At 45.1% G+C, this 25,703-nt stretch overlaps 1 protein-coding gene across 1 annotated transcript in view; it reads right to left on the reverse strand.

Annotated features, from left to right (window-relative positions):
- Positions 1 to 25,703, reverse strand: part of LOC144174538 (cell adhesion molecule Dscam1-like) — a 345,506-nt gene that overhangs the window by 136,454 nt on the left and 183,349 nt on the right. Inside the window, exon 4 of the mRNA XM_077703291.1 lies at positions 22,070 to 22,231. Coding sequence (XP_077559417.1) covers positions 22,070 to 22,231 — 162 coding nt within the window. The remainder of the gene's footprint in view (positions 1 to 22,069; positions 22,232 to 25,703) is intronic.

A 25,703-nucleotide genomic window follows, 5' to 3' on the forward strand; every position in this document is an offset into this window, starting at 1 on the left:
CGTCATCCAAGCAAACGCGTCCTGCGAAACGCTTAGATGGGCCCCGTAGCAACACCTAAAAGAGAGTGGGATACCAACCGCGTTCTCGTCACCGGAACAATGCAGATTATGCGCAACTGAGGATAACACACTCCTGCCGAGTCGAGTCCGAAAGAAAACAACCATGCCGTGGGATACAACCGGAGTATATTACTCCTGCAAGCGCACCGATGTTGCAGATACCTGCTTTAAAGCTTCAGGATAAGGCAGCGCACTCGTGGGCTTAAGCTTAATGCCACACAAAAGCTCTTTCCAAGTGCCCACCGTCCTTTATTTGAGAGATGAGCAATTTAGTGCACTTCTGGCAAAGGCATTACAATGACCGCAAACCGAATCGTCATTACTCTGTAGCCATTGTTCCCGATAAAACTCCACCGATAAACAGGCCAATTGCCTGCTTAACGGTCTGCGTAGTGTTAATTTTCTTTTTCTAAAATTACAAAAATCCTTATTTTTGCCATTTTCTGCATAGCTCTAAAAAGGGTACATTAGTTTCAACTTGCTCCGAAGGATGTTACAGACTAATTTGCTGATTTATTTTCTTTCTGCGCTTCTGTCTGCGTTTCAACTTGTGTATATAAGCTTGAACTACCTGCTGATGCTTTCCTTATGCTCGGGATTGTGGCCACATTGAAAGTCGTCTGGTTCCTTCCTTGTCAACGGTGCTTAATACTTATTTGTTGAAGCAAAAAGCTGAATTCCAATTAAATGACGTACACAGCGCTTTTATGGATCAGTGCGGCAATTATACTATGTTTTTGACAGATTGCCGTTAGAAATTAATTTTCGCATTTCCAGAAATTATGTAAGTATAGAATTGCCGCGTTACAACAAGGTGACATATAACATTACAGTGAGGACCATTGTTGCTACCAAGGCGCTGGACTCGGCTAGTTGGTACATGTTTGAATGGATGAAAAACCAGTGGTAAACACAGGACATAGAAGAAAACGACGCGACGAGCTTTTCCCGTAGTTTTTGTCTGTATCCTGCGTTTACCGCTGGTTTTTCATCCATTCAAACATTGCTGCTACGTACGGATACATTAAGACCAGAAAATATTTTGGGAAAACGGGCACCCCATCTGAGGCAAGATAAGTAACCCGAAATGAAAAAAAAAAAAGACAGCAGGAGCCGAGCAGCTGAAGCTTTCACTGCTTCTGCGCAACCGGAAAAGGTCGCGTCCTGAGAAAACTAAGGAGGAGGGAACAGTGGCCAAGATTTATTCTGAAGGGCGAAATTGGCTCGGTACCGCGCAACGGTTTTTACGATACAGCACAAATGTGAAACTCCCTGGACCTCAGAAGAGCAAACAAACACGAGAAAAACTTCGGGCAGTTGCATATAGCTGCTCGCCTCGCGAAAGGCAGCCGCTCTCCGATGCCATATTTTAGGCAGTGGAGCTGGTCTCTTTGAATTGGTTCTCCCCAGTTGGAGCCGAAAAGTAAAGGTGAAGCTCTGGGTAGAAATGAGCGCTGCAGCTTCGATTGCAGAAATAAAACGGTAGAAATCCACCGCTGGCTCGAGTAGGAGAGTGCGTTTTCGTGTACCGCGAAACATTTTGACCTTCTGTTCAGCTTTGATTTTGTTAGCAGTAAGGCTTTATGACTAGACAGCAACCCAGAAACAAAACAAAATTGCAGGAGCACATAAGTACACGCACGCTACACACTTTCAAATAAGGCGGAACAAATTGCGCCCTGTTATTTAACATCAATTCTTATTTCCGGGTGAGAAAGAACTTGCAACCGTCGCCTGGCCCCCTGTACGAAAAGCACTTATGGGAAACAGAGTCTTCAGGGCACACAGAAAGTGTGTAGTAATCGCCTATTACGAGCACAGAGAGACGCATGCGCGATGAAATTAGCTTAACACGTGTAAGGAATCAAGGTAACCAATTCTGAGAAAAAAAAAGTCGCGTAGCCGCACTGTTTCAAAAAGTGGGTGTCAGCATGAGTAAATTAAAAGATTGATATGGTGAAAAAATAAGAAGCGTCTAGAAAGGCGTATTAAGGAAAAGTTAGCGTAAATGGTGGAAACCAGTTAGGAAGTAATTAGTAAAAACATTTGCCGCCAAACGATGTCTGAAAAAGGGAACTCTTATCAGGTGACTGGGCACGTTGTAGTCAATGTCATTGCATGCAGATATTCTGCTGGTAGAGGCAATCGGTTTATGCAGGGTTTTTATGGGTTGTGCTGAAGCCCAAAGAAAGCATCGGCACCCTTTCAAGTTTATGAACGCCTTTCATAAGGGACACACCGGAGAATGGGTAAAAATTGGTACAACGTTTCTTAAACAAGAACATAAAAAAACAAAGTTGGTTTTTCCACACGTTAATAATTATTGCACCAAAACTCCTCTCTCGCTACATTTTCCAACAGATATGTACCCAGAATATCGGGTACCCCCCTATAGAAAGGAAGGCAGCGCAATTAAAAAAGGGTAGTACCCCATAGTTGTTTTACTAGTTAGTGCATCTACGCTATTTTATTTTCTCTATACTCGTCTTTTTAAAGTCATTGCTTGATATCAAGCGTCAAACGCCGGCTACTTATCTGTTATTGAGGACAAAAATGTTTTATTTTTCTTAAGTTCTCAAGATTTTATATCTAGCCCCGACCTGCTTTTCCTCCTGCTGTAATCATCGCATTTCTACCTGCTAGGCATCTGGTAATACCTGCATAGGCACTTTGTATCAGGTAAACTTTGTTTTTTTGTGTTTTTTTTTTCCTGTCGGAACTTTTCCATGCCGTTTACGACTCTTACATGCCAGATAAAAGTGTTCATCATCTTCTGGTATTTGCTTCCGGAATTGAATAAGTGCATTGCTCCGGTTTTAAGTTTTTCCCTTCTTTCTTTGCATTCAGATCTATCATCAGCGCCAAACATTGAGTCTTTATACATTCAGCGCCGACACGATATACCAGAATAAGCTGTCAGCAGCTTCAGCCTCATAGCTGAAAGCGTTCGTTTCACGGAAATTTTTTTACGTAACGCATATGATTAGTGGATAACTCTAAATGCATTTTAGGTGCGGAGTGCCTTAGGACCACAAAATGTCCCTCCGCGTCCGTCCGCATAGCATTTACAATCGCAAATAATCACACAGGCACCGGAGGATTCGAGCCTGTGTCTGGTAGACCAGACAGAGTTAGCGTCAGTCGTCTTACTAATTGGGCTACCTACGACCATGAGTTAGTCTTACTCATTGGACTACCTACGATTGTGAGTTAGTACCCGAGATTCAAACGGCTTACTCCCTCGCCTGTAACGGTGCGGAGTACCTTAGGACCTCCCAATGTCCGTCCGCGTCCATCCGTGCGCACACCACCATCAAGCGAAATTCGATTTGAGCCGTGAGTTACAGTTTCAATAGGGAATAATAAAGGTGCAACACACGGCTTAAATCGAATGACGGTCGGGGTGCAAATAGGATGTCACTCGGGGCGCAACTTGCATGTCATTTCGAGTCCCCGCACTCTGCACCCTCGCCGTCATCCACGGAGTGGAGACGCTTTCATTTTATTCCGAGTCTCCGCCAAAGAGCGGAAAGAAACGGAAGCGCTTTAAACAGGATTGAGCGGCCATGGCTTCATCACGAAAAAGTTCAATTCACCAAACGCGTGCCACTCAAATTGTGAAATGCAGAGTCTAACTACGGGGAAACAGTGCGTTAGGCTTATTCATAAGAAAAAAGAAACCGCTTGTCAGTGAAACAAGTTCTCGAATACACTGTGTCAAGCTATGGACGAAACGTCAACGCCTAAGACAAGGGAAAACAAGGCACGCTGTTGGGCAGCGGCGAGACTTTGCTTTAGAAACAAACAAAGCTCAACTTCGATGAGATCTAGTAAAATTGCAATGCAAATATTTTGCATAGCATTTTGCATATCATTTTGAATCTCATTTTGCATATTCTGCGCGGTTTGACAGCCTGCTCTAGCTTTGAACAATAAGTCTCTAGAAAACGCAGACATCGCACGAAGAAAAGCAGTTTCGACCGGCGTTGACGGCAGCTTTCTGCATCGTTGTGCACCCCCCCCCCCCCTTGCCTCTTTTTTTAAACAAATTTCCCAGTCCCGTCTTTGCGGGGTAAATATTGGTGTTAGGTGCGTTGTCTTTGGTTTCTATGGAGATGACATTGTGTTAATACGTTGGGTAAGACCACCGCGAAGCGTACCTGTTCAGGTTAGGATGCCATTTTTACCGCATTTGTGCTAAGGAGAGTGGGCTGTATGCTAACATAGCCTCTACTAACGCGACAGTCGTGGATGTCCTATAACTGTTCGATAAATGTACATTTAGAAAGTGTCATTACTTCGATTCATTACCATAAGTGCACAGTGAGATAAAATGATTTAAGCGTATGAGCCTGTGCGTGTGTTTTGTGTGTTCTTGATTTGTTTCTGAAGCCAGTGGTCATTTTGTTAGCTTGTAATTGTTATCATAGCTCAAGTATTGAAGCTTGTTATATATTCATATCGTCAGCAGAGCCCCACACGTACGCAGATGTATTGCCATTACAACGATCGGGAAAGAAAATCCGACAGAGTTGACCCTCACGCGTCGACACCACTTCTTGCTTTCAGGTCTAAACGAGGAACATGGTTTAAGTGTTGTAAGGACGTGATTAAATGCGAGTGTCGGGGAGGTTTCAGTCAGGCCTCCGGAAGGTTAGTGGCGGGACTCAGAAACGGCGACGCCTGGCTTCCCCATATTGTCTCGCACGAGGAACAAGTGTCGTACGCAATCGATGCGTGTGGTGTGGCGTTACAGTTCGCATTGTACTCGTGTTGGTTATTTTTACTCCAGACGCTACTAAATGTTGCGCCACTGAGTTTTGTAATGGCGAGTTGTGAAGTATACTTCGCACCTGCGCTGTTGCTCATGAACTATTTTCTAAATAATACTGCTGGTAACATCTGTCCTGTACCAGTACTATTACTAGTAGTAAATGATACTAGTAGTATCTAAATGTTAGAAAGTGTATCATCTGTATAGAATGTATTGGTACGCGAGTTTTTATGACAAAACCTTCTCACCAAATCAACGCTGACAAACGAACAGACACGGCATTCCGTTATAACAACGTCCCCCACAGGGTGTACACCAATGACGGAGTCGCTACACTTCCGAAGACCTTCGAGCAAAGCAGGTCTTCGATATAGAGCAATTGGTAGTCATTGGTGTCATAGATTACATACCTCCACAAGATGTCAGAATGCCTGGAATCACGCTCCAGATCCAATGGCACCGCATCCACAGATGGAAGCAACCCACTTCGACGAAGTCACTCGGCTAAATGACATTGATATAAGACTAACACATGTATTTCGGATGGGTTGCATTCCACGCCGTCAGGTAAAGGTAACACTGCAGCAACTCGCGTCTCATCACACTTTGACTGCAGTTGACGCATAGGGAGCCTCACATTTCCCTCAAATTCGAACTGTTTTCCATATTTTACGTTGTCACTACAGTCGGAAGATATTCTGCGTTCTCCGTATAACGTGTTTACGTAGCGACAGAACGCGTATTTTGCATTTTTTTCTCGAGGTTCCTAAGCGAATGGAAACCCTAAACCTTTAAGTGACATAAGACGTTTGAGGAGCCCCCTATCCCCTGGTGTTATTTTTCTCCACCATGACTTTGAAAAACATGGTTACAAGGGTTTCGAGTTCCCCTAGTCGCACTGACAGTTTCATTGTGAAAGAGAATAACCGACTCTTTTCTGCTGTCACTGTCTCCCCCCTTTTCTTATCGCAAGCACTGCTCTTGGATATGATCTTTATTGAAAACCATGCACCTCTTTCTTTATTAGCACGCATTTTGTAAACGTTACTGCTGTACACTTTATGGGCAAGAACAATGCAGAAAAGTAATTTGAATGCTTCAGATTGCGCCACAACCCAAACGCACACCCATACACACATGAAAAGGAGGTCCTGTTTTCCATAATTTCTGCAACATATCTTTTTCAGCCATTTCAAGACCTTAGGACATAAATAAGACCGAGAAATGACGAGATAGCCCATATCTCGAAGTGTCGACGATGAGTTGTGTGCATAGAAAAAATAAAAAGGGCAAAATGAAGGATCGAAGAGATAATAAGTGCCAAAGTGCTGAAATTTTCGGGAAATTCCCCCCCCCCCCCCAATCGTCTAAGAAAGAACACGGGGCTGTTCTTGGCGCAAAAGCAAAAACTGAGGTGTAATCTTCTATCATCCGTATCATGACAACACAAAGAAGACGCGGACGTCGTAAAGGCCAAGAATTGATCGCTGCGGGCCAAATTAACCATAAATCAGTGCAGGCTCAAAATGAAAACGGGCGACCGGATCAAAGGGAAGAAGAGGCAGTGAAGGGGCGCATAAAAGGGAATAGTAAAAAGTGTGCGGGGAAGGTAAGTGGGGAAGAGGGAGTCGTGCGGAGGGGTCCCAAAAAGGGGACGAGAAATATGAGTTAATCAAAGGCCATCTCTCTGGCTCTAATCAGTGGAGTGCCAACTGGGCGGTATTGGACGTGACCGAGAAATTTTATTCCCTCGCACGCCTGTCGAAATTGAGTTTCCCTTTGCATATAGCTCCCGAGAATATATGGGTTTCCCCCGCTCGTTTCAAAGGCGAAGGATAAAAACAAAACAAAAAAGAAACAGGGAAGGTTCATGTCAGGCTCCCAGATCCGCCGAAGAAAAGCTTCACCCGAATCCGGGACACGCTTTCTCCGTGCGACGCCTGGCGCGTTACGTTGTTCTTCTTGTTATTCTATTCCTTCCTTATTTCTTTATGAACGAGAAGGCCGCTCGAAGTGGGAAAGCAACTCAGTGTTCTTTATCATCAAGGCAGTATAGAAGGGTCGTTCATACTGAACTCTTTGGCGCTTGCATATTACGCGAATATGCTGAAGACTCTTTTGGCAACGGAGGTGATCACTTATTCTGGTTTTAATAAGTACGGTTACAACGTGGTTAAGGGATGTACAGCGCAACGAAAAGACGAACGACGGAAAAGATGCAGAAGGACAAAGCGCTTCGTCCTTGCTTTGTCCTAGCGCTTTGTCCTTGTGCATCCTTTCCATCCTTCGTCTGTTCGTTGCGCTATACATCCCTTAAGTATGATCGACCAACCAGCCCAAAACGTACCTTATTACAACGTGGGTGTAGCCGCCTCGAACGGTGCAAGCGGCATTTATATTTAGTACGTGTTTCTTTTTATATGCCCAGGGAATTTCACGTAACTTAGACCAAAGCTCCAATTGGAAAGGTTGAATTGTTCAGTACCAATGCTATTGAAAATCGTTTAGCCTGTAATGGGCTACCTCTTTTTTTTTCCGTTTTAATTAGTTAGCGAAGTAATTGAAACCACCTAACCCTCTTTTCAAACAGCAAATCTACGAAAAAACGTTCAGTTAACAAGCTGTCGAACGTGATAGAAAGGCCTAGTGCAGTATGTTTTATGAAGATTTGAATACTCTTCTTAAAAAGAAGGAAAGAAGTGCGCCAAATTCAAACGGCACGCCGACGGCGCACATCATTTGCGCAGCCACTCATCGGGCGCTGTACTTTCAATACCAGTGCTGCATCACGCCCGCTTCTTCCGTGATTGTCTGCTGCTGCATACGTCCCAAATTATGGGCCGCACCCGCCGCTTTTCGATATTTAATATAAGCACCTTCCATTTGGGGGAATCCAGGGATTTGACACCGCAATAGTTGATTTCGTGGAAGAACACCTTGTTATTTTTGCATATAACGTTGCATTATTGCGGCAACAGCTTCGACTGCAGTTTATTTCTGCATTACAAAATTCATACCGCCGCCAAAGTAATCCGAAGACAGGCCGAATCAGTTGATTAGGCAGTGTATTATACACAGCGACAAAATAATTAAGCTCCTTAGCAGGCAGCACTAAACGTTCGCTACTTAGTATAAGGGGCTAATAGAAGATTTACAAAGGAAAGTGAAACAAGCGCGAAGCAATTGCTTTAAGGAACATCACTTCAGAACTTACTCACATAATCCTCGCGAGACCTTACGCTGCCTCAGTGAAATTAAGAAGGAGGTTTAGATAGTCAAAATTAATTCTAAAGGTCTCAACTGTAGAAATATTTAGTGAGTGCTATCAATATTTTTTCCCGAACACGAGTAAAAGCTATATAAGTTTTTCCTTGCATTACGAGGTGCATTACGAATAACTAGCGAGTGCCTTTTTTGCTTTTGATGTGCTCTTGACGGATAGATGGTAAAGCGTCCGCTTGGCCTGACGAACTGTCAAACGAATTTTAGGACGTTACGCTCAACAAACCTGTATTTTTACCACAATGTTAAACATATCACTACAGTTTCTGTATATTCAAATATCTGAGATTTGCACATCGATAGCGCCTGAATTTTGGGAATACTGTCATATTCCCCCGAAAAAACGGTGAATACAAAAGGTTGTTTGTCGAGCTTGACACAGAAATGATGTATCTACAGCCCCCTCGTATTTCAACTCAATGCTTTCCTAAAAAAATCGAATATATTTATCGGATATATTTTTAAGAGCCAGGCCTAAAATAACAAACGACGCCAACAGATGGCGCAAGTAGTGCGAAGGGGAGAAAATTGAAATAAATTCAGTTCAGCAATCCTCCGTTGCTTTTGTTATGAAAAAACGGAGTCAGGAGAAGAACAGCGAAAATGGTGGGTGGGAGAGAGAGGAGAGTCCTTTACTTTTCAAAGGCGGCAGAAAACTTTAAAGGGGCCGGGCACACAAAATACAAATTTGTTTTATTCGAAACATTTCGTGTTTTATAGTGTCCCCAGCGCTTGTCTGGATGCAAACGATGTTTTATTCACTGAGAAATTAATCACTTCAAGTTAAAATTTTGATTTTCCCGCTAAAGCATGTTTTGCGTGGTCTAGAATGACATGACAGGAACCGATCCCTCTGCGGCCGATTGTGAAGCCTTGTTTATTGTTAGTGAACCTAGATGGCGCCACCATACCACGGCAAGCCATTTCCTCCTTTTGGTTTGTTTTTGATCGTATGTAAACCAGGCTTGTTTTTGTTCAGGGAGAAAATAATCGTTTCGTGAAACATAGTGCTCGCTCTACAAATATGGTCACGTAAGACACGTAAGCAGACGCACTAGCGTACGGGCCTCAGCCTTTCTGTCTAGCGTTGCGTGCCACCCAGGGCCAAGTTTTCCGCAAAATAAAGATTGTTAATCGGCCAGTGCCGTCTGAGACAACCACGAAGCTGTGCAGCTAAACCAAGCATAGTGCGCGCAGTACCAACAGCAGTACGCAATGGTACTTCTATGTTTACGTGTGCTTTCGTAAATTCCACTGTTTGTCCCACCATATTTACTGCTTTAAAAATAATGTGCCCTATATTTAAGTGGAAATAGCTCGTTCGGGAAGCTTATAAGCTCTGCCTAATTTGCGTTTGCTTTTGCCGGCCCCCGCCAGTCGCAGAGCTATCTGGTATGACATCATAGGTTCTGTTGCGGGAAATGAGCTAGTGGGTCGCATGGCCCTTCCATTTTTTCCTAATTATGTAGCTTATTTGAGGGAAGTTTACGTTAAAAGTGGTGTCGGTGTGATTCTAACGAGGCAACCTTTTGAATGAACCAAACTTCTGTTTTCTCTTCATGGCTCGTTGAAACGACATTTGCAACGAAGAGACAATATACGCGGATGATTCTTTTTTTTTTTCAAAGAGCGCATTGTGTTTAGCCGAGCTTTACACCATAACTTGATTTGACAAGAGGCAGGACACCTGGAAAACTGTGCAGCGTGCCGACAACAAACTTGCGAAGTATTGTTTGCGACGATAAGCTTGTGAAGTACTCCATTGAAACGCCCCTCGAAATCCCCTAGGACGTTGAGCTGGCGCGCGAGTGTTTTGTACAGTACGTGGCATTCCGCGTAAAATCGATACAGCACCCATCATCCGAAATGCGGTTTCCTGACTCGTTTGAGGTTGGTTCCGCTCGTGAGGGCGGACGGCACAATTTGCGATGAGTCCCTAAAAACGCGGCCTGATTGACATTGCGCAACCGCTAGCTCTGCACCCAACTTACAAAAGGAGGATTGTTCAAGCGCCGGATACACGGGTGGGAAAGTTTGCCATGAACTCGCAAGCCTTTGTAAAACTTCAAAGCGTCGGCGTAAAGGTAGGCTGATCATAGTTTCCGCATAAAAAGCCTGTGAAGTTTTGAAATGTTCGCTTGTAAGTGCGGGTCAAAATTTCACTGCCTATAGCAACGTGGGCGTGAAAAGGGCGCTGAAAATTGATATAGGAGGACGTGTATTGTTGCCCCGACCGAAAAGTTGATATTGCTCAAGACCATCATTGTTTCTCTGTAGCTGTAAGGATTTTATCAATAGTGTAGTCTTTTTTTAACCATCCGAGTAAAACCTACAGATTACACCGCGCGCATGTGAATGGCTGAAAGATATGAACAAGGCCAGTTGCATACGTCGTCGTCAAGGTCATCATAATAATGATCATCGTCATCATCATCATTATAATGTTATTTATGTGTGCTAGAGCATAGGGGACCACTTCCATAAACTGATGATTCGGAGGTTTCGGCCGATTACGACACCATGATAGACAGGTCCTGTTTAGGTGACGACGTGCTTTGTTTCCGAGGGAACCTTTTCTAGTATAGTTGCACCTGACAACAGTTAAAAAGCTACTCCTACCATGAAAGTTTATAAAACGAAAGACATTTCGGCTCCTGTACGGGAGCTTCGTTTACACACACACACACCAAAAACAGCTTTGTGAACAAGGCTTCCCTACGGGATACGAAATGTCTTACTTTCATGGTCAGAGTCAGTTTTTATATGTTGTCAGGTGTTGTCCCGACAAGGCGGGCTTCAGTCCAACTCCTGATTTTATAGTTGCAGCTTTCCAGTGTAATCAGTTTGGCATCGGGTGTCCTACCTAGTGGACTAGGCAGTATTTCGAGTTTGTTCATAGAATGGTGGGCGGCGCTGGCTGTACCAGATTTGAAGTTATGCAGACGCAAAACTAAGCGCACCCTTTATCGGTGCGCAAAGTATGGGACGCCCAGACTAGACTCCTCTATGAGTTGTGAAGTGCACAGCCAGTATGCGATCTGTGTAAGCGTACATAAAAGAGAGGAGGTGCGCAAAACGTATTCCCATGCCAGTGACGAGCTTTTTACTCCAGCGCAAAATAAGTAAACTTTGCTTTTACAAAAACTTTGGACAAATCAAGCATTTTGTGCCGTCTGAGACTCCAAATTTCTAAAGCAGAGTCCAGAACTAGAAGGGCTGCATCCCCTCGCATATAATATATATGAAACACGTCACAATTATTTTAGTCAGCCTTTGGGCAAAACTGCTTACGCTGTGGGTTTCGCTGCTTCAGGGCGAGATAAGCAGGTAAGGTTCTTCCCAGCTGGACCTGATCTTCCTCCGGGGAAATACTTGGCCCAGGAGGTTCTTTTTCGTTAGAAACGTCGCCCAGGAAAAAACAGAGCCATCGCAGGGCTGCATCCAATTTGTCGATGCCAGGTAGCAATCAGCTCCCACTGATATATAGCTCCACGCAGCGGAAGAAAAGAAGGCCAGTCTTCATCGGCCAGTTAAACCCAGGAATGCTTTGCACCACCGATCGACCCGTTCTTCTTCAGGTAAAAAAAGAAAGATTCATCCCAGAAGTCTTCCCAATGAGAAAGAAATTACCGAATGCGCGTTTCCCTGGGTGAGAAAGGGGAATCTGAGAGGAGGAAGGGCAGATTCATTTCGAGAACAGAAGAGTTTCTGCGAAACCTCGCGTGGGCCGAGAGACGGGGCCGAGGGAAGGGTTGGGCAAGAAAGGTTCCTCAGGAGCCAGTGGCCGGAGTATCGGGAAAAGCGGGTTGCCTGGACTCCGGCAGCCGGAGTAGTCAATCGCCTCGGCAAACTCCCCAAGGAATGACTGCCACCGTGGCCGGGTCCCATCTTATTAATCAACCTCTTCTCGAAGGCATGCTCCGCCTGAAGAGCGGAGGCGGGCGTGAGCCCTATGCAATGGAGGGAGCGCCGTTTTGTGGCCTCTCCACTTGCGCCGCCCAGCCAACACGAGGTCGGTTCCCGCGACCCACTCGCCACTTCTTCGGAACTAACCTCCCTGCGAGTGCGAATTCCAGCGGCAACGATGCCATCCATCGATTGGCCGTATCCGCGGTGCTGAGCGCTCGAGGATCGCTTGGAACTCGGGACCGGTCTTAGCTGTTCACCCGATCTCCCGCGCTCTTACTCTCCCCCTCGCCCTTCTTTCTTCGCTCCCTCGCCTCTCTTCCTTTTACTTCCTGGCCTCGCCGTCGACTCGAACTGGTTACGCGCCTAGATACCAGAAAACCACTCCGGTTTTGATGTTGTAGTAGACGATCAAGCCAAGGAGGCCCTGATGGGGTCCGCCTTTCTGTTTGGAGTAACTCCCCTGTTTCTCAAATGATGGTGGTTGCTCTTTCTCGTTGTTCCGAACTTTGAAACAGCTTGAAGGTTTTTTAAGACTCTAGCAGTAAGTTGAGTTCGCTATTTTGTGAGTAGAAAGCCGGACGAAACGACGAAAGCCTCGCGGACGACGCTGTCTGGAGCATGGCCACCAATCACGGTAACAACATGGGCCCACGAAAGATAGTGTCGCCTATGAAAACATAAAAAAGCAAGAAAAAATTGAAGGAAAGAAAAGGCTGTGGTAAACCCGAAGCAAAGATTCTTTTTTATTTTAAACGTTTGGACAGAAATGACAAAGGAAGAAAAACGGATCGCGGAAGACTCACGGAAGCTGGAATGAAATCTCTGCATGAGAAAAAGCGCAGGAGCAAGCCATTTACCTAAAAAGATTGAAATAAATGCCGACTCAAAATTACGAAATTTTAGAATGAACAGCAATGGGCGAACTCCTGCATTGTAGGGCTAAAAACATTTTCGTACAAGTGACGCAGTAGCCTGCAGTGACTTTTGCGGAAAAAGAGTGAATAAAAATTACGTATACAAGTATAGCGGACTCGGCAAAATTGCTTCATTTCCTTGCAACGCTTGGCCGATTGAGCCGCTGTCTTTGGAACGTGTTCTTTTGTGCAAGTAGTGGCCAAATATGAAAAATTAATAGCTTAGCGCAGAAAAAAAATCCTTATTCCGCTTCAACAAGCTTTGAAATAACACCTAAATACCAAGGTTTACTTTATGAACAAAGCGAGGAATAGCAATTTTATTGTTGGGTTCAATTGGATCCCTTTGCCTCCATGAAGTCTACTACAAAACATTGAATTGTAAAGGAAAGTACGATTTCTTTTGTCTTTCGTAAGAGGAACAAAAAAACAGATACATCTTGTCTCATCAAAGACACTCGTGTAAAACGTGTTCAGGCTATACTAGCGTTAAGCAGGCACGACGAATGATAAGACAGAGAGAGGGATAGAAAAAAGAGGGAAATAGAGAGGGAAAATTAACGTTTACTGTAATCGACATACAGTGATGGGGTCCTTATCCCAGGACCCCTTGATATTAACACACTGTGATGGCGCTCTTTACCAACCGGAACTAGTTTTCGGCATCGGAGATGGGCAGCACTACGTGACATTGCAAAGGCGTATGTATTGGCTTTAGCGTGGTATTGGTTGCGCACACCCATATGACTTGATAGATTGTATCGGCCTCCTCGCAGAAATGGTAGAGCGGAGAGTGCGTGTTGAATTCGGGGCGGTGGGCTTTCGTTGGGTGTTAGAACGTATTTGTGTGTAGGAGGCGGAAGGTTATTTCCTGCCTTTTCGTGAACTCTTTATGCGTGGGTAATCAATGCCCACGTTTCGAACTATAGTACTGCGTGATCTCCTGTTATGTCAGCATCGGGTGTATTAGTGCCGGCTGGAATTCTGCAGGGATAAAACCAAGTACATCGAATATTTTGGGATGTACTAGCATGGAAAGAGCCACATCAGAGAAGAATGGGCCCGAGGATAGGGATATTACACGAGCATCAAGCGACGGAAATAATTAAGATTAGCCAAACGGTGCGTCACGAACGTTTGCTACGTTTTAACTGGATGAAAATGGAAGTACAGACGAGGCTTTATTATGAACCCCTGTAGAACTGAGATTATAGTAATTTTTTATGCCTGCATGCTCAAGTGTTCCCACATGGCTAACTCCCCAATTATTACACAAAAGCATGCCGCCTAATTCCTCCAAACTTGTAAACGTATTTAGTTTTCTAATATATTGCTGCGACAAAAAACACGTGCACTGGTGCACTTGACATAAACAATAATTTGCGACTTTCATTTGCCTTGTTTGATGCGCAATGATTTTTGTTTTTGTTTACTGAATAGTAACGCACACAGCCCTTTCAAAGTCATAACAAATTTGTAGTCCTGAGCACCCCCAAAATATTCTCAATGACAATGAAATGGTTTTTTGGGTGCCGTAATATATGCCCCACATTTTTTGCCAAATTTGTGAGAGCTATTAAAATTCCAGCCCACCACCCCTAGATCATCAAACCGCGACTTGTTATGGATGTAATAAGGAAGTTCCATGTGATATCAATAAGTTGTGTCACATTCGCCTTGTTATGAACAGGCAGCCACCGGAGACGTGTTTGCCATAAAAAGCACGAAAATGTGTGAGCTGTGCATCGATTTTCGTAATTAAAACCCATAAATTTAACATTTTTTCGGTTAGATCAAGTGACAGCTACATGCAACGCTGTTCTGTTCGAAGCGTTAAGCAACAAAGCACTGCGGATGACTCGCATTCGATGTCACTGTCGTCTAAGTAAGTTGAAGCTTACAAAAAAAACTCATTTCAATCATATCACACAGACTTGTTCCTTTAAGCGAGGCTAACTGTCCCGCATGATAAGCGTCTTCACGCGATTGATTAATTATATGTATCTCATCTATTTTCTTTGTATTCAGCTCAAAAGGGCTCTTGCTTCAAGATATAGAGTTAGCGTTCTTGCTGGCGAGAGAGCACGTTTGGTATAGTTGTGAAGAATTACGTGCCTCTTACACTCTGTGAAAGCTGGGCGCAGTGCCAGGATTGCATGAGACAAAACACTTTTTTTTGTAATTGTCGATTGAGCATATTTCCTAGATAACTAGCTGAATAAAGCGTCGAGGGACGGGTGTTTTCTATCCAAACCGCTTCACCATAAAAAGCAGCAGTCAGATCGCATTGGGCCGTGAGACGTCTCCCGCCAGCACAACGAGCACGTTGTCAATAAGCGCGTGGATTCTGGCTTCCCCTGCACGGTTCCAGTACACCGCTCAAAACACCGCTCAGAACCCCGCGCACGCATAAAAAGGCGGCCGGTTATGTGCGCGTGCTTAGACAGGAAAGACACCGGCCAAAACGTCACTTCAGGAGCCGTTCAAGAAGACAACACAAAACACTAACCTCGCAGACGAAAAAAAAATAGCAGTGGTTTGGCTCGGCTTCCAGGATATACGTAGCGTGAGTTGAGGTTCAACTGGTTATTCTTAGGTTTCCTGCTTGTCTAGGATTAGCTGATTATCATGCTTACTGCTGCTAAAACGATTTCCAATCCAATCCGATCCAATCCAGTCGCGGCGGCGGCGGCTCCGGCGCGCAAGCTGTGAGCCGTGAGACGTCACTGCTCCTCGGGCATGCGCAGCACTGCTCTCCAGGAGCCACGCGAAACTGCTCAACCTCGTCCAGTGTAGCTCACGCTACAAAATTTCTGTTCTACACCGATCTGTCCGCGCACGCTATATTGAGGAACCAGGCCATATACAGCTCAGCCATAAAAATAATGCGAATGTATAACGTTGGCTGAAGGAAATAAAAAAAAGAAAACAACCAACGGCAGAACAAAATGAACTCCATAGTTCCCCAAACCGTGAGCTGGGAGGACTCAAAGTGTTTTCATGCTTACACTCATGCTCATGTGTATCACCGTTTAATGGCGCTGTTTCAGAGCTTGCACTGCTGTTCTCCCGATACTCTCCTCGGAGGAGCATTTAGACCTACTCACAGGTATCCTAGCTAGCGCAAGTGGTGCTGGCAAGCTCAAGGCTACGAAGCTCAAATACTTGTTCATTGGCGTTAGGCTTGTTTCCAGGATTTAATCCGATGGGGACTTCCTGGCATAATTGGCAACCGAAGTGTACCATAAACTGCAAATACTAGTAGGCCGCGCTCGTGTCTTGTCAGCAATATACATGATGCGGGCGGCAGCGTGGAATACCCAAGTGGTCCAAGTGCAAATGTTTTGTTATACAGCCGTAGACTCGACCGGAAGACGAGATGCAAACTTATTACGGCCCAGTGTTGCCAAACGTACTTTGCGCATCGTGAAATCTTTCGCGAAATTCTTCTTTTTCATAGCCATTCTTCAAACCCGCCCGACCGGAAACATGCAGCTTTTCTCTGATGCTAAACTTCGCTCCCAAGGCTATCATTAGGAAAACAAATCCTCTTGTAATAATTTCTTGCAGTGGTATCCCGATAACAGTTATGAGAGTAGTCCACAAAAAGCTCAAAACCTTCCAAAGAGCAACAAAATGGCTAGAGGCGCCTACCACCACCATCTTTTTCCCTTTTTAAGAAATAACAGCACGACATCAATAACAACAACACCAGCAGCAACAATGAAAGCAACTATGAATGGGGCGGCAAAATAAGTCTTGACGCCCAAATATCCGCCCAGCAGTTTCGCACTTCGCGCCTTGTCGCATTAACGGCAAATCCCTTTTAACCCCAATGCGCTTTCAAAGTTGACAATAAAAAACAATAAAAGAAGGTTCCAGCGCCCAAGCAAAAAGGGCGTTGGGGAAAGTGTCGTCGCTTCCTGCGCTCGCCACCGTTTTATTCTGTTACATTTTTCTGGGGGGTCGCGTACGTTTCTCAAGCGATCGTTTTCGAGAGGCCTCGGTAGCCTCGCTCGGCTTGTCCAAGGCTGTTTTACAAATCTGCCACCATCTATCAGCATTCCCGAGGAGTGTACCCTCTTAAAGCCCGAGGAAAGCACAGCGCCGGTTCGGCTGTCTTCTCGCTATCGCACGCGCGTCTATGTTCCGTCGCGTACGCCACCCTGTCCTCCTCAACGTCTTCCCCTCCCCCCCCCCCCCCCCCCCGTTTTTTCGGGAATGCGTTCCCTCGCATGTAGCCGCGGCACTTCCGTCTACACTAGAGTCGAGCAGCAAGTAGCTTTTTCTGGCTTGGCATCATCGCCAAAACTCGCACGAAGAGGAAAAAAGAAGATGACAACAACCGTGCGAAACTTTAAACTCAGGAAAAGGAAAATGGGGAGGTGGAGGGAGGTACCCCCAAGACCCGCGATAAGGCGTAAATTTCGAGAAGCGGTAATAAAAGCTGCACATTGTGAAAGGAAAAAAAGTATGCGAGCTTGGTCTTTGCCAGAACGGAGACCCCTGCCCAGCATTCCAGTGCTTGTATTTCCGTTCGGGCTCAGGAAAAAAAAAAAAAATACGTGAGCGCTGTTTTTTTTTTACTTTTATTCGTGCCTAAAGGGTAAAAAATCAAGGAGGGGGAGACGGCTGGACCTTTTGCTAGTACTTGTCTCCACCTTTATTTAGGCATATGTTGAAAAGCGCAAAATGAACAGACAGTGCTGGATCGTGCGTTAATGCCCATCTAAAGGTTAATGTTAGCAGCACTCTTTTTATAGCGCTCGTGGTTTTTGAGAAGTGCATTGTTAGGAATCACGTTGCAAAAAGTGTGGTTGTCAATACTAGCAGGCTCAGCCCCCTGCTATACCAAGCTACTCGCCTGAGAACGCGGCGTAGTTACAATGTGTCGCTACGCGAACACTTTTGATGCTAGCTGCGTGTTTAGTGCGCGTTTCAATGGCCCGACGCCTTCTGGTTACTTGTACCTGGCTTCAAGTCCGTCTTCCGGCTGTTCTGGCAAGCACGTGAAGAGCGCGTGTGCACATAGACGAAACGTGATGGGATTTTTTCTCGTCTCCGCTTCCGCAAGCAAGCGGCAACTTTTATTTGGTGACAAATACCGTAACAGCGGCCTCTATAGCCACGTTTAAATAATAGGAACAGCTTTTAAAGCGAAGCTTTCTATTTCTCACTGACGGCGTTAGATGTCGCGCTAAAAGCACTGCAGATGAGCCACCTTTACACAGTGGGTTTTATAAAACGGTGATGATGATAAGCGAAGGGACATCAAGCGCCTCAAGAAAGAAAAACGCTTCCTGCAGTCGAAATCGAACCTGGTGGATTCGCGTTATGAAGCCGACCTTTATTTGGTTTCGCCATTCCGACACGGTGGAAGTTTTAATTTTGGTGTAAAGTGTAAGCATCAACTCAACTTCTAAACAAATCGAATTCAAACAAATCAATCCAAACGCGCAGTTGCACAATTTCGGCCCGAAAAAGCATCGCCTTTCATTGATCTTTGTCGTTATATTAAAGGGACATTGAGTTTTTTTCTTATTTAAATGGGAACTGATCACAGACAGCGTAAACCTCGACCCTTAGAAACTAGTGTAGTCGTAGTGTGCGGAACTGCACTAGAACGCAGAACACAGTTTCGAAAACGGCGATACGTCGCTGAAAATTTTACTGTGCGTTAAGCCATGTACTCCAGTTGAACATCCCACAAATAAACCGAAAAAAAAAATAAAACGAGCGAAAGCAACAGAAAGCGACGAAATTTCCGAGCTTCAGTTTCTCCGAACTCGTATATTACACTTTGCATCCGTGCTTCGAATGCAGCGCGGAGAACTAACAACGCCAATCAACACGTGCTATTTTCGGAGGGAGGAAGTCTCCCGAAAACCAGAAGTGTAACGGCAGTCTACGCGGCTGAAAAATCACCGCCCCGACATAAATGAACGCATTCCCAAGAAAAGGAAACGGTCATTTAGACTCGGCCCTCAACGACCATCAAGTGAACTTCTAGGCCCATTTGTCTTCGCCGCTTTGCCAATCAGTTCGCTTTCGTGCTTGTGTTGGTGTGCTTCGGAGAGAATGGGGAAATTTTGCGTTACACCGCATCCGGAATGGCCGAAGGTCCCCCTTAAATTACCAGCGAACGGCGAGGCCGAATGAGGATTCGAGTGCATTTTCCTGATGTAGGGCGTGAGAGCTTCAAGCTCTTCTCATTTCCTACGTTTCCAGTTGGCCTGGCCTTGGTAGAGAATAGGAGAAGCCTAAGGAGGCGCTAAAGCCTGTTCTCTTCCCCGCCATTCATATCGACGACGTCTCGTGTTCTGCCGTCTCCCCCCACGAGCTCATGTTTATAGAGTACATGCTTAGCATTTATCACCGCACTTTGCATATCCGACATCATGTGCTATGTAGGAGCGGTTGTAGATTGTGTAAATCCTTTCTACGACGCCATAATTTGTAGAAAAAAAATGCACGAAAGCGACATTACAGACAAGATAAACCACAGGGACGAAAGAAGTGTAAAAAACGATTTTTAAAATGTCAGTGACATGTTTCCAGTTTTTTTCTCAAGCATTGCATATATTTCGGCCGAAATACCTCCAATAAACTTTCGCAACTAAGAATAGGCGGTGACTTTTAAGATTGTGGGATGCATTAATGGCGATGTGTATCACTCTTTGCCGGGGTGTCAGTAAATTGGTTGGCAACCCGCTCCCATGCGGGCAAGGCAAACTATTGACAGCGGGCTGGGTACTTTGCATTGCAGCACGCCTGTTTGTTGGTTCGGCGTGCCAGTATATCGTTTTACGTGTCGTACAACCATAAAAGTTTGCTCGCGTGTTCTCCGTCATGCGCTCCTTTACTTTACAGCCCAAGCCGACACTTTGGAAAGAAAAAAAATAATTCAATGTAACCAAGTTTTAAACCAAACAGTTCAAGATTTCCCGTTATTCGCACGAATATTAACTATAAAGTCTTTGACAGTTCCTCAAATTTGGCTCGAACAATTACCGCCTCAAGTGACAGTTTACCGCAAGCGCATAGCAGGTTTAACAAATTGTACATCCTACTAGCTTCTCATCAGGCGAAAGCCGTTGGGCGCAACCCCGTGGGAGCAGCTTCTGACGATGTACTAAACGAAGTTCCTAGAAGTTGGAAAAAGATTCCCTCAGTTGTTTGTTACTCAAGGAATAAGCGTGCTGTATGGGTAATATCGTTTTTACGAAACGTTTCTACTTGATTTCTGAAAGATGCACGCAATCTTCGATACTACCTTGTATGGTAGCTTTGGCGAAACAAAATGATCCCCGTTCGTCTTTATTTTAGTGGTGTAACCCTGCTATTCGTGGCTGAAGAGAAGTACTGAGCTTAATTGTTTCGTATGTGAAGGTGACGCGCTGCCACTGAGAGCAGTTTAATGCCATTTCATACCAGAAAAAAAAATCCGGTGGAAGGAATTCTATACTTAGGAGTGAAAAAAAAAAATCTTAGCGTCCTTCTCCACGCAAATGCTCGCTACAAAGTCAGCATGCTGCCCGTGTACTTGAATGGTCGAAAAAGCACCTCAGCAGATTTCTTCTAACACCTAGAAGGCAGCCAAGCGGTGATCGCTACTACGAATCAATTGATTGCGGGTTTAACGCGCAGAAGCCACACCTGGGCTATGAGGCGCGCCGTAGTGGAGGGCTCCGAATTAATTTTGACCACCGGGGGATCTTCAACTTGCGCCGCAATCTCTACACACTGGCCTTTTCACTTTCCCCTCCATCTGGAAAGCAGCAACGGCGGCCGGGATCGGACCCGCATCATCCTTGGCCTCAGCAGCACAACGCCTTAACCACTGAGCCACCACGGCGGGTGGTGCTGCTACAAATCACTCCGCACTATTTGACATTGAAAAGAAGCAGTGTCTTGTCTACTCGCGGCCACTTTCTACAGTATCCTGCCGTGGCGCTTAATTTGAGAAAAAAATGTTACAAAATCCGTAATATTTAAGATATTTGAAAACGAAATCCCCCTACGTCCTTGCATTTACCTTGAAGATAACAGCCTACATACACATTGAAATTCCTGTTTTACCGGTCCAGCTACACCTGAGTTACGAGGGCGTTTTAGCGAAAAAAACGGGGCAATTTTTTGACCCACTAGATATCTTCAACAACAGCCGAAACGTCGACAGAAAGATGTGTCTTTTCTCGACTTTGTAAGAAAATTGGTCTCTGCGGCTCCAGTTGATCGCGGGTTCAAGTGTACGGCAGCAAAAAGTTTTCGCTACTATAAGCTACCACATTAGGTCACCAACCTAAAATAAAATTGTCTTAGAAAAGCCGCGGGCCCACGAAGTTGCGCTTTTCCTTCCTTTTAAAAGCTTCTTCATCCGTCTGGGGGAAGACAAAAAAAAAAGAAATCTGGCTGGTGCTGCTGAATTCTTCATTTTGCTTCGCCACTATAGAGTCACGCTGCAAGCCATTGCTTTCTTTATGCTTTTTTGCGGTGGCAAGAGAGGGGTGAGATAAAGAATCTTTTAAAATCTGAACTTTCTCTCTTCTGGCGCACCCCGTAGGTATTTGCTGAAGTTTCGCAAAAGATAAAGCCCATGACAATACCTCAGTGTGTGACCTACCCAGTCTCAAGTAACCGTCGAGCACATTTCAAGAGCGGCTTCATTAAGCCTCACGACACGGCAGTTCTTTCAGCCGACACATTGAAGGAACTTAAGCCCTTTTATTGGATGTATAGTGCACCTTAATGTGGGATGCACCCAACAGAATGAAACGCGCGAATGTATTTCCCGTTAGCCACTCATGTGAATGTCAACCTTTATCGACAAACGCATACTTGGAACCTTGTATCAAAATTTCTTGTCCCATCTACAGGTATCCCATAGCAACAAATTTGTTGCGTTGAATATTAAAAACGCATAGAAAGGGAACAAGAAACAGATCATGCGTTCGCGTGTCAATTGTGTACAGGCGTACGTATCTGGCGTGCGGCCTTATTGAGCATGAAAGAAGGCAAATGCGTTTTTTCCTCTTGCATTTCTCCACCTTTTTCTGGGTACTCAATGTGATCGTTGTTGTTTGGTTGATGCATAATTGGCAGCCGATCTTGGAATGTAGATTTCACTCACCTTTTTCGAGGCCGCTCGTAATGATGGTTCCATCGTCTCGTATCCAGGCGAGGAACTCGAGGAAGTCCCTCACGAAGCTCGGTACGCTGCAGCGAAAGACAGCAGTGTTGCCCGCGATGACGAATTCGTCGTAAACCTGTGGTTTGTACGGGTGCTGAACAACTGCAAGGAAACGACAAAAAGAGAAAAAGGAAATAGTCAGAAGTATTCTCCCATTAGAGCCCTTAAACGTGAGACATTCTTTGAAAGGGAGAATGACTCGCTATTACCTGACAGGAATCTGCTGATAAGATCTCTGGACGCTTACAAGAAATAATTGCCGCTAGACATAAGCACTGCGAGTCGTTGCAAAAACAAGTCTGGCAAAACTACCTACCACGAGAAGAAAACAAACATTTGGCGTCACTCTAAACTCCGATGGACGAAACGTGCCGGCTTGCCATAGCAGTGTCAACGGTGACTCTGTTGGTATGGTGCACAATGCCGCGCTGTTGACTGTTATGTAAAACCAAATAGTACCTTGTGACTAGATGGTACACTTTGATTGATATCACTGTTCTGCGTTTTAGGTGGGAGCACCGAAACTTCCGTCGAGGTGCATCAATGGACAAGTTGTTTCTGCTATAAAAGTAAAGAGTTTTAGTATAGCGGGAGCTAGCGTTTAGCTTGCGACCATACAAACGCTACCCAAGGCAAACGGCGTTATCGCCCACACTGGTTGTGTGCGGTACGGCTTGGCACAGCGATACAGTGAAGTACAGTCTAGTATTCTGTGCGACCGCAGGTACCTGTCACTGTCAGCTACGCGAGATCGTCGGTGAAGACGAGGCGCGCACACACACAACCATTCCGGCCGGCAGCGGCCAGCAGGGACAGGCCGTCTCGAGCAAACAGGTTTCGCGAGACCGGCGCCAGCCGCGCACGGCCCGAAAACCCGCAAAGTACCGCCCTCAAACTCTGGAAAATTGCGGGCGCCCGCAAAACTCAAACCCTCGTTTTGCGGACTGCGCATGCGCACTAGGACTCGCGCTGAACGCTAGCTCCCGTTATACTAAAACTCTTCATCTGGCAAAAGAAGATTGAGTTCATATTCTGAACTTCATGGCAGCCGTGTCTGCCTCCGAGTCTGTTTTAGTTTCCACAGCAACGATGATATCGCTCAGGCTTAGTTAATGCCAATATTTCTCTAGAGATACCAATCTATGCAAGCGCCTCCCCTCGGCAGGCTTCAAGTGACACCCCGCCCCCCTAAAAAAAAAAAGAAATATACGTAAAAAGGGGGCTGATGGCGCAGCTACTTCCTCACGTTTTTGTCTCCAGATTCCGTCACTACCTTTTCTGAACTGCGGATAAGTGTGTGCTAAATCTATTAAATCACAAACGCGATTATATCTTGCACAACTTCCTCTAGGATATCAGAGAGGAACTAGAAAAAAGAAATTGCCATTGAAACTTTATAAGTAACGCTTTCGATCGTTTCCAAAACAAGAAAAACAAACTTTCGATTTCTGTGTAGCGGAGAGATTAGCGCGAAAATCAGACATCACGCGTTAAGCTGATATGGTTCAACACAAAAAGCCCAAAAAAACACGCCCGCTGGTTTTCATTCTGTCACCGGAACAGCAACGATAAATCGAAACGCCCAACGAGGATCGGTAAGCGCACCATTCAAAGGCGACAGATATTGCTAAGTAAAGTCATTTGCTTGCCCGCCCAGGCTGGCAAGCAGGCGACGACACATTGTTTGCGCGCACGCTCCGCTCAACGCGATCAATGGCTCACTGCTGTCGATATCCATGGGACCCGAACTGGCACACACGGGCGCGCTGTAATGACAGCAATATAACTCAGACCAGATGCCGCTACGCGCGAGGCTTAGAAACCAAAATGGTGCAACAACGAGTTAAGTTGTACACATAAAAGTAGGCATGACACGACCAGCTGTGATCGACAGCCCCCGCGCCATGCCACCAATAAAAGCTGAGTTTCCACCAGTTCTGCGTCATATCTTGACCTTTTGTCTTTGTCGCTATTCAAGTCTCCCTTTGCTTCGTTTGGTAACATCTGAGGCTGTCTGTTTTACTTTGGTACTGTGTTCGGCCGTAACGGGGTTCTGCCAGGACTCTGAGTGATGAGAATTTTGATGGGGGCTCATACTGGGGCTCCTTGGTTATTGCGGGATCCATGCGATGAGAAAGCGATTGACAACACCGGAAAATCAACAGCTTGCAACGTATACGTACGGCACGTCGATTTTCTCAGAAGAGTGCGCCGTAAACATAATAATTGGAACTCATCCCTACATTACTTTTTGTCGGTGACTGAGCCGTACATATTAAAAAGCCCTATAAATTGTCAGGGTTCGGTGGTTGAGATAGTTCCATGTCTCCCAGTTTCTCTCTTTCTTTTTGGTTTTTAAAGGGAATCATGATGCTTATAAAGGTATTCAGTCCTGCATAAATAATGACAAGTGTTTGATTATTATAGAAAAAAACAGAAATGAAAAATCACCAGAAAAACGAATAAGTGCACAACGCTTCAGTACCATCTGAGCATTTAGCCGGCAAGGACATCAAAGGCCGCCTTAGAGGCAAAAATATTCCCTGATGAAACACAGCGCTCGTGCTTCAATATTCTTTCCGTATTTTCTAAGTGAATAGTTCCCGCCTGAGCATCTGCTAAATAAATCTTCGCTGAAATTACGAGGGCGCCACTCTAATTGCGGATTTTTTTCTCTTTTTAACTTCACAGGCAACCCTTCCCTCCCCTTTTCCTTTTTTTGAAATATCTAGTTGGACTTGTCCAAGCGGAAGTAATAAACGTGCGAACCCCAACCGTAAACCTAGCGATTACTAATGACTGGACGGAGCTCGCTCAGAAATAGAATACCAAGGTGCCAGGTCGTCTGGTTGGAATTAATCTGTTTTTATATTTCCAACGACAGACAGGTTTGAAGTTTTGTGTGCTTTATTGCAGGCATTTTTAAAGTATAAACTTTTAATTAAACTCTGTAATTAAAATTCATGAGGGTATGGCTGGGAACATTGTTTCCGAAGTTCAGGCTTGCTTCTTTAACGTTGGCATGTATGGAATATCGGCCTAACTAACGGCGACATAGCATAAATTCTATCTAGTTAACACAACTGCCTTGAGTTTTGCGCAAGAAAAATTCGTAAAACCAGTAATGAACCTTAAGCACAAGTCCTTCCTTCAAATAAAAGCACAGGGTGCTCATTTAAACATGAGAAAAGTGCTCGCATGGACTGGCAAAGCATCACTCACTCACTCACTCACTCACTCACTCACTCACTCACTCACTCACTCACTCACTCACTCACTCACTCACTCACTCACTCACTGATCGCACAGACAACCCCACCTAAGAAATTAGGACTGAGCTCATTATATGACGAACTAATCCACAAAAATTTACATCTCGAACACAAAAACTTCGAGCTGTTCGGACTCCGAGAGCAAAACTTTTCCTACCACACATAAAAGCGAAGGTCTATAATAACTTGCATTGACACTCGGTAGAGAAATAAATGACAGAACTCCACGACGTTCTGACCTGGTTGTAAAGTTGGCGCCAGGGCCAAGCTGTTTCTAGCACTTGGAGGTTCGAGAGTGGGTT

Source organism: Haemaphysalis longicornis, unplaced genomic scaffold (assembly GCF_048455015.1).
Source record: "Haemaphysalis longicornis isolate Haplotype H1 unplaced genomic scaffold, Haemaphysalis longicornis Haplotype H1 scaffold_3, whole genome shotgun sequence".
In the NCBI taxonomy this organism is placed as follows: Eukaryota; Metazoa; Arthropoda; class Arachnida; order Ixodida; family Ixodidae; genus Haemaphysalis; species Haemaphysalis longicornis.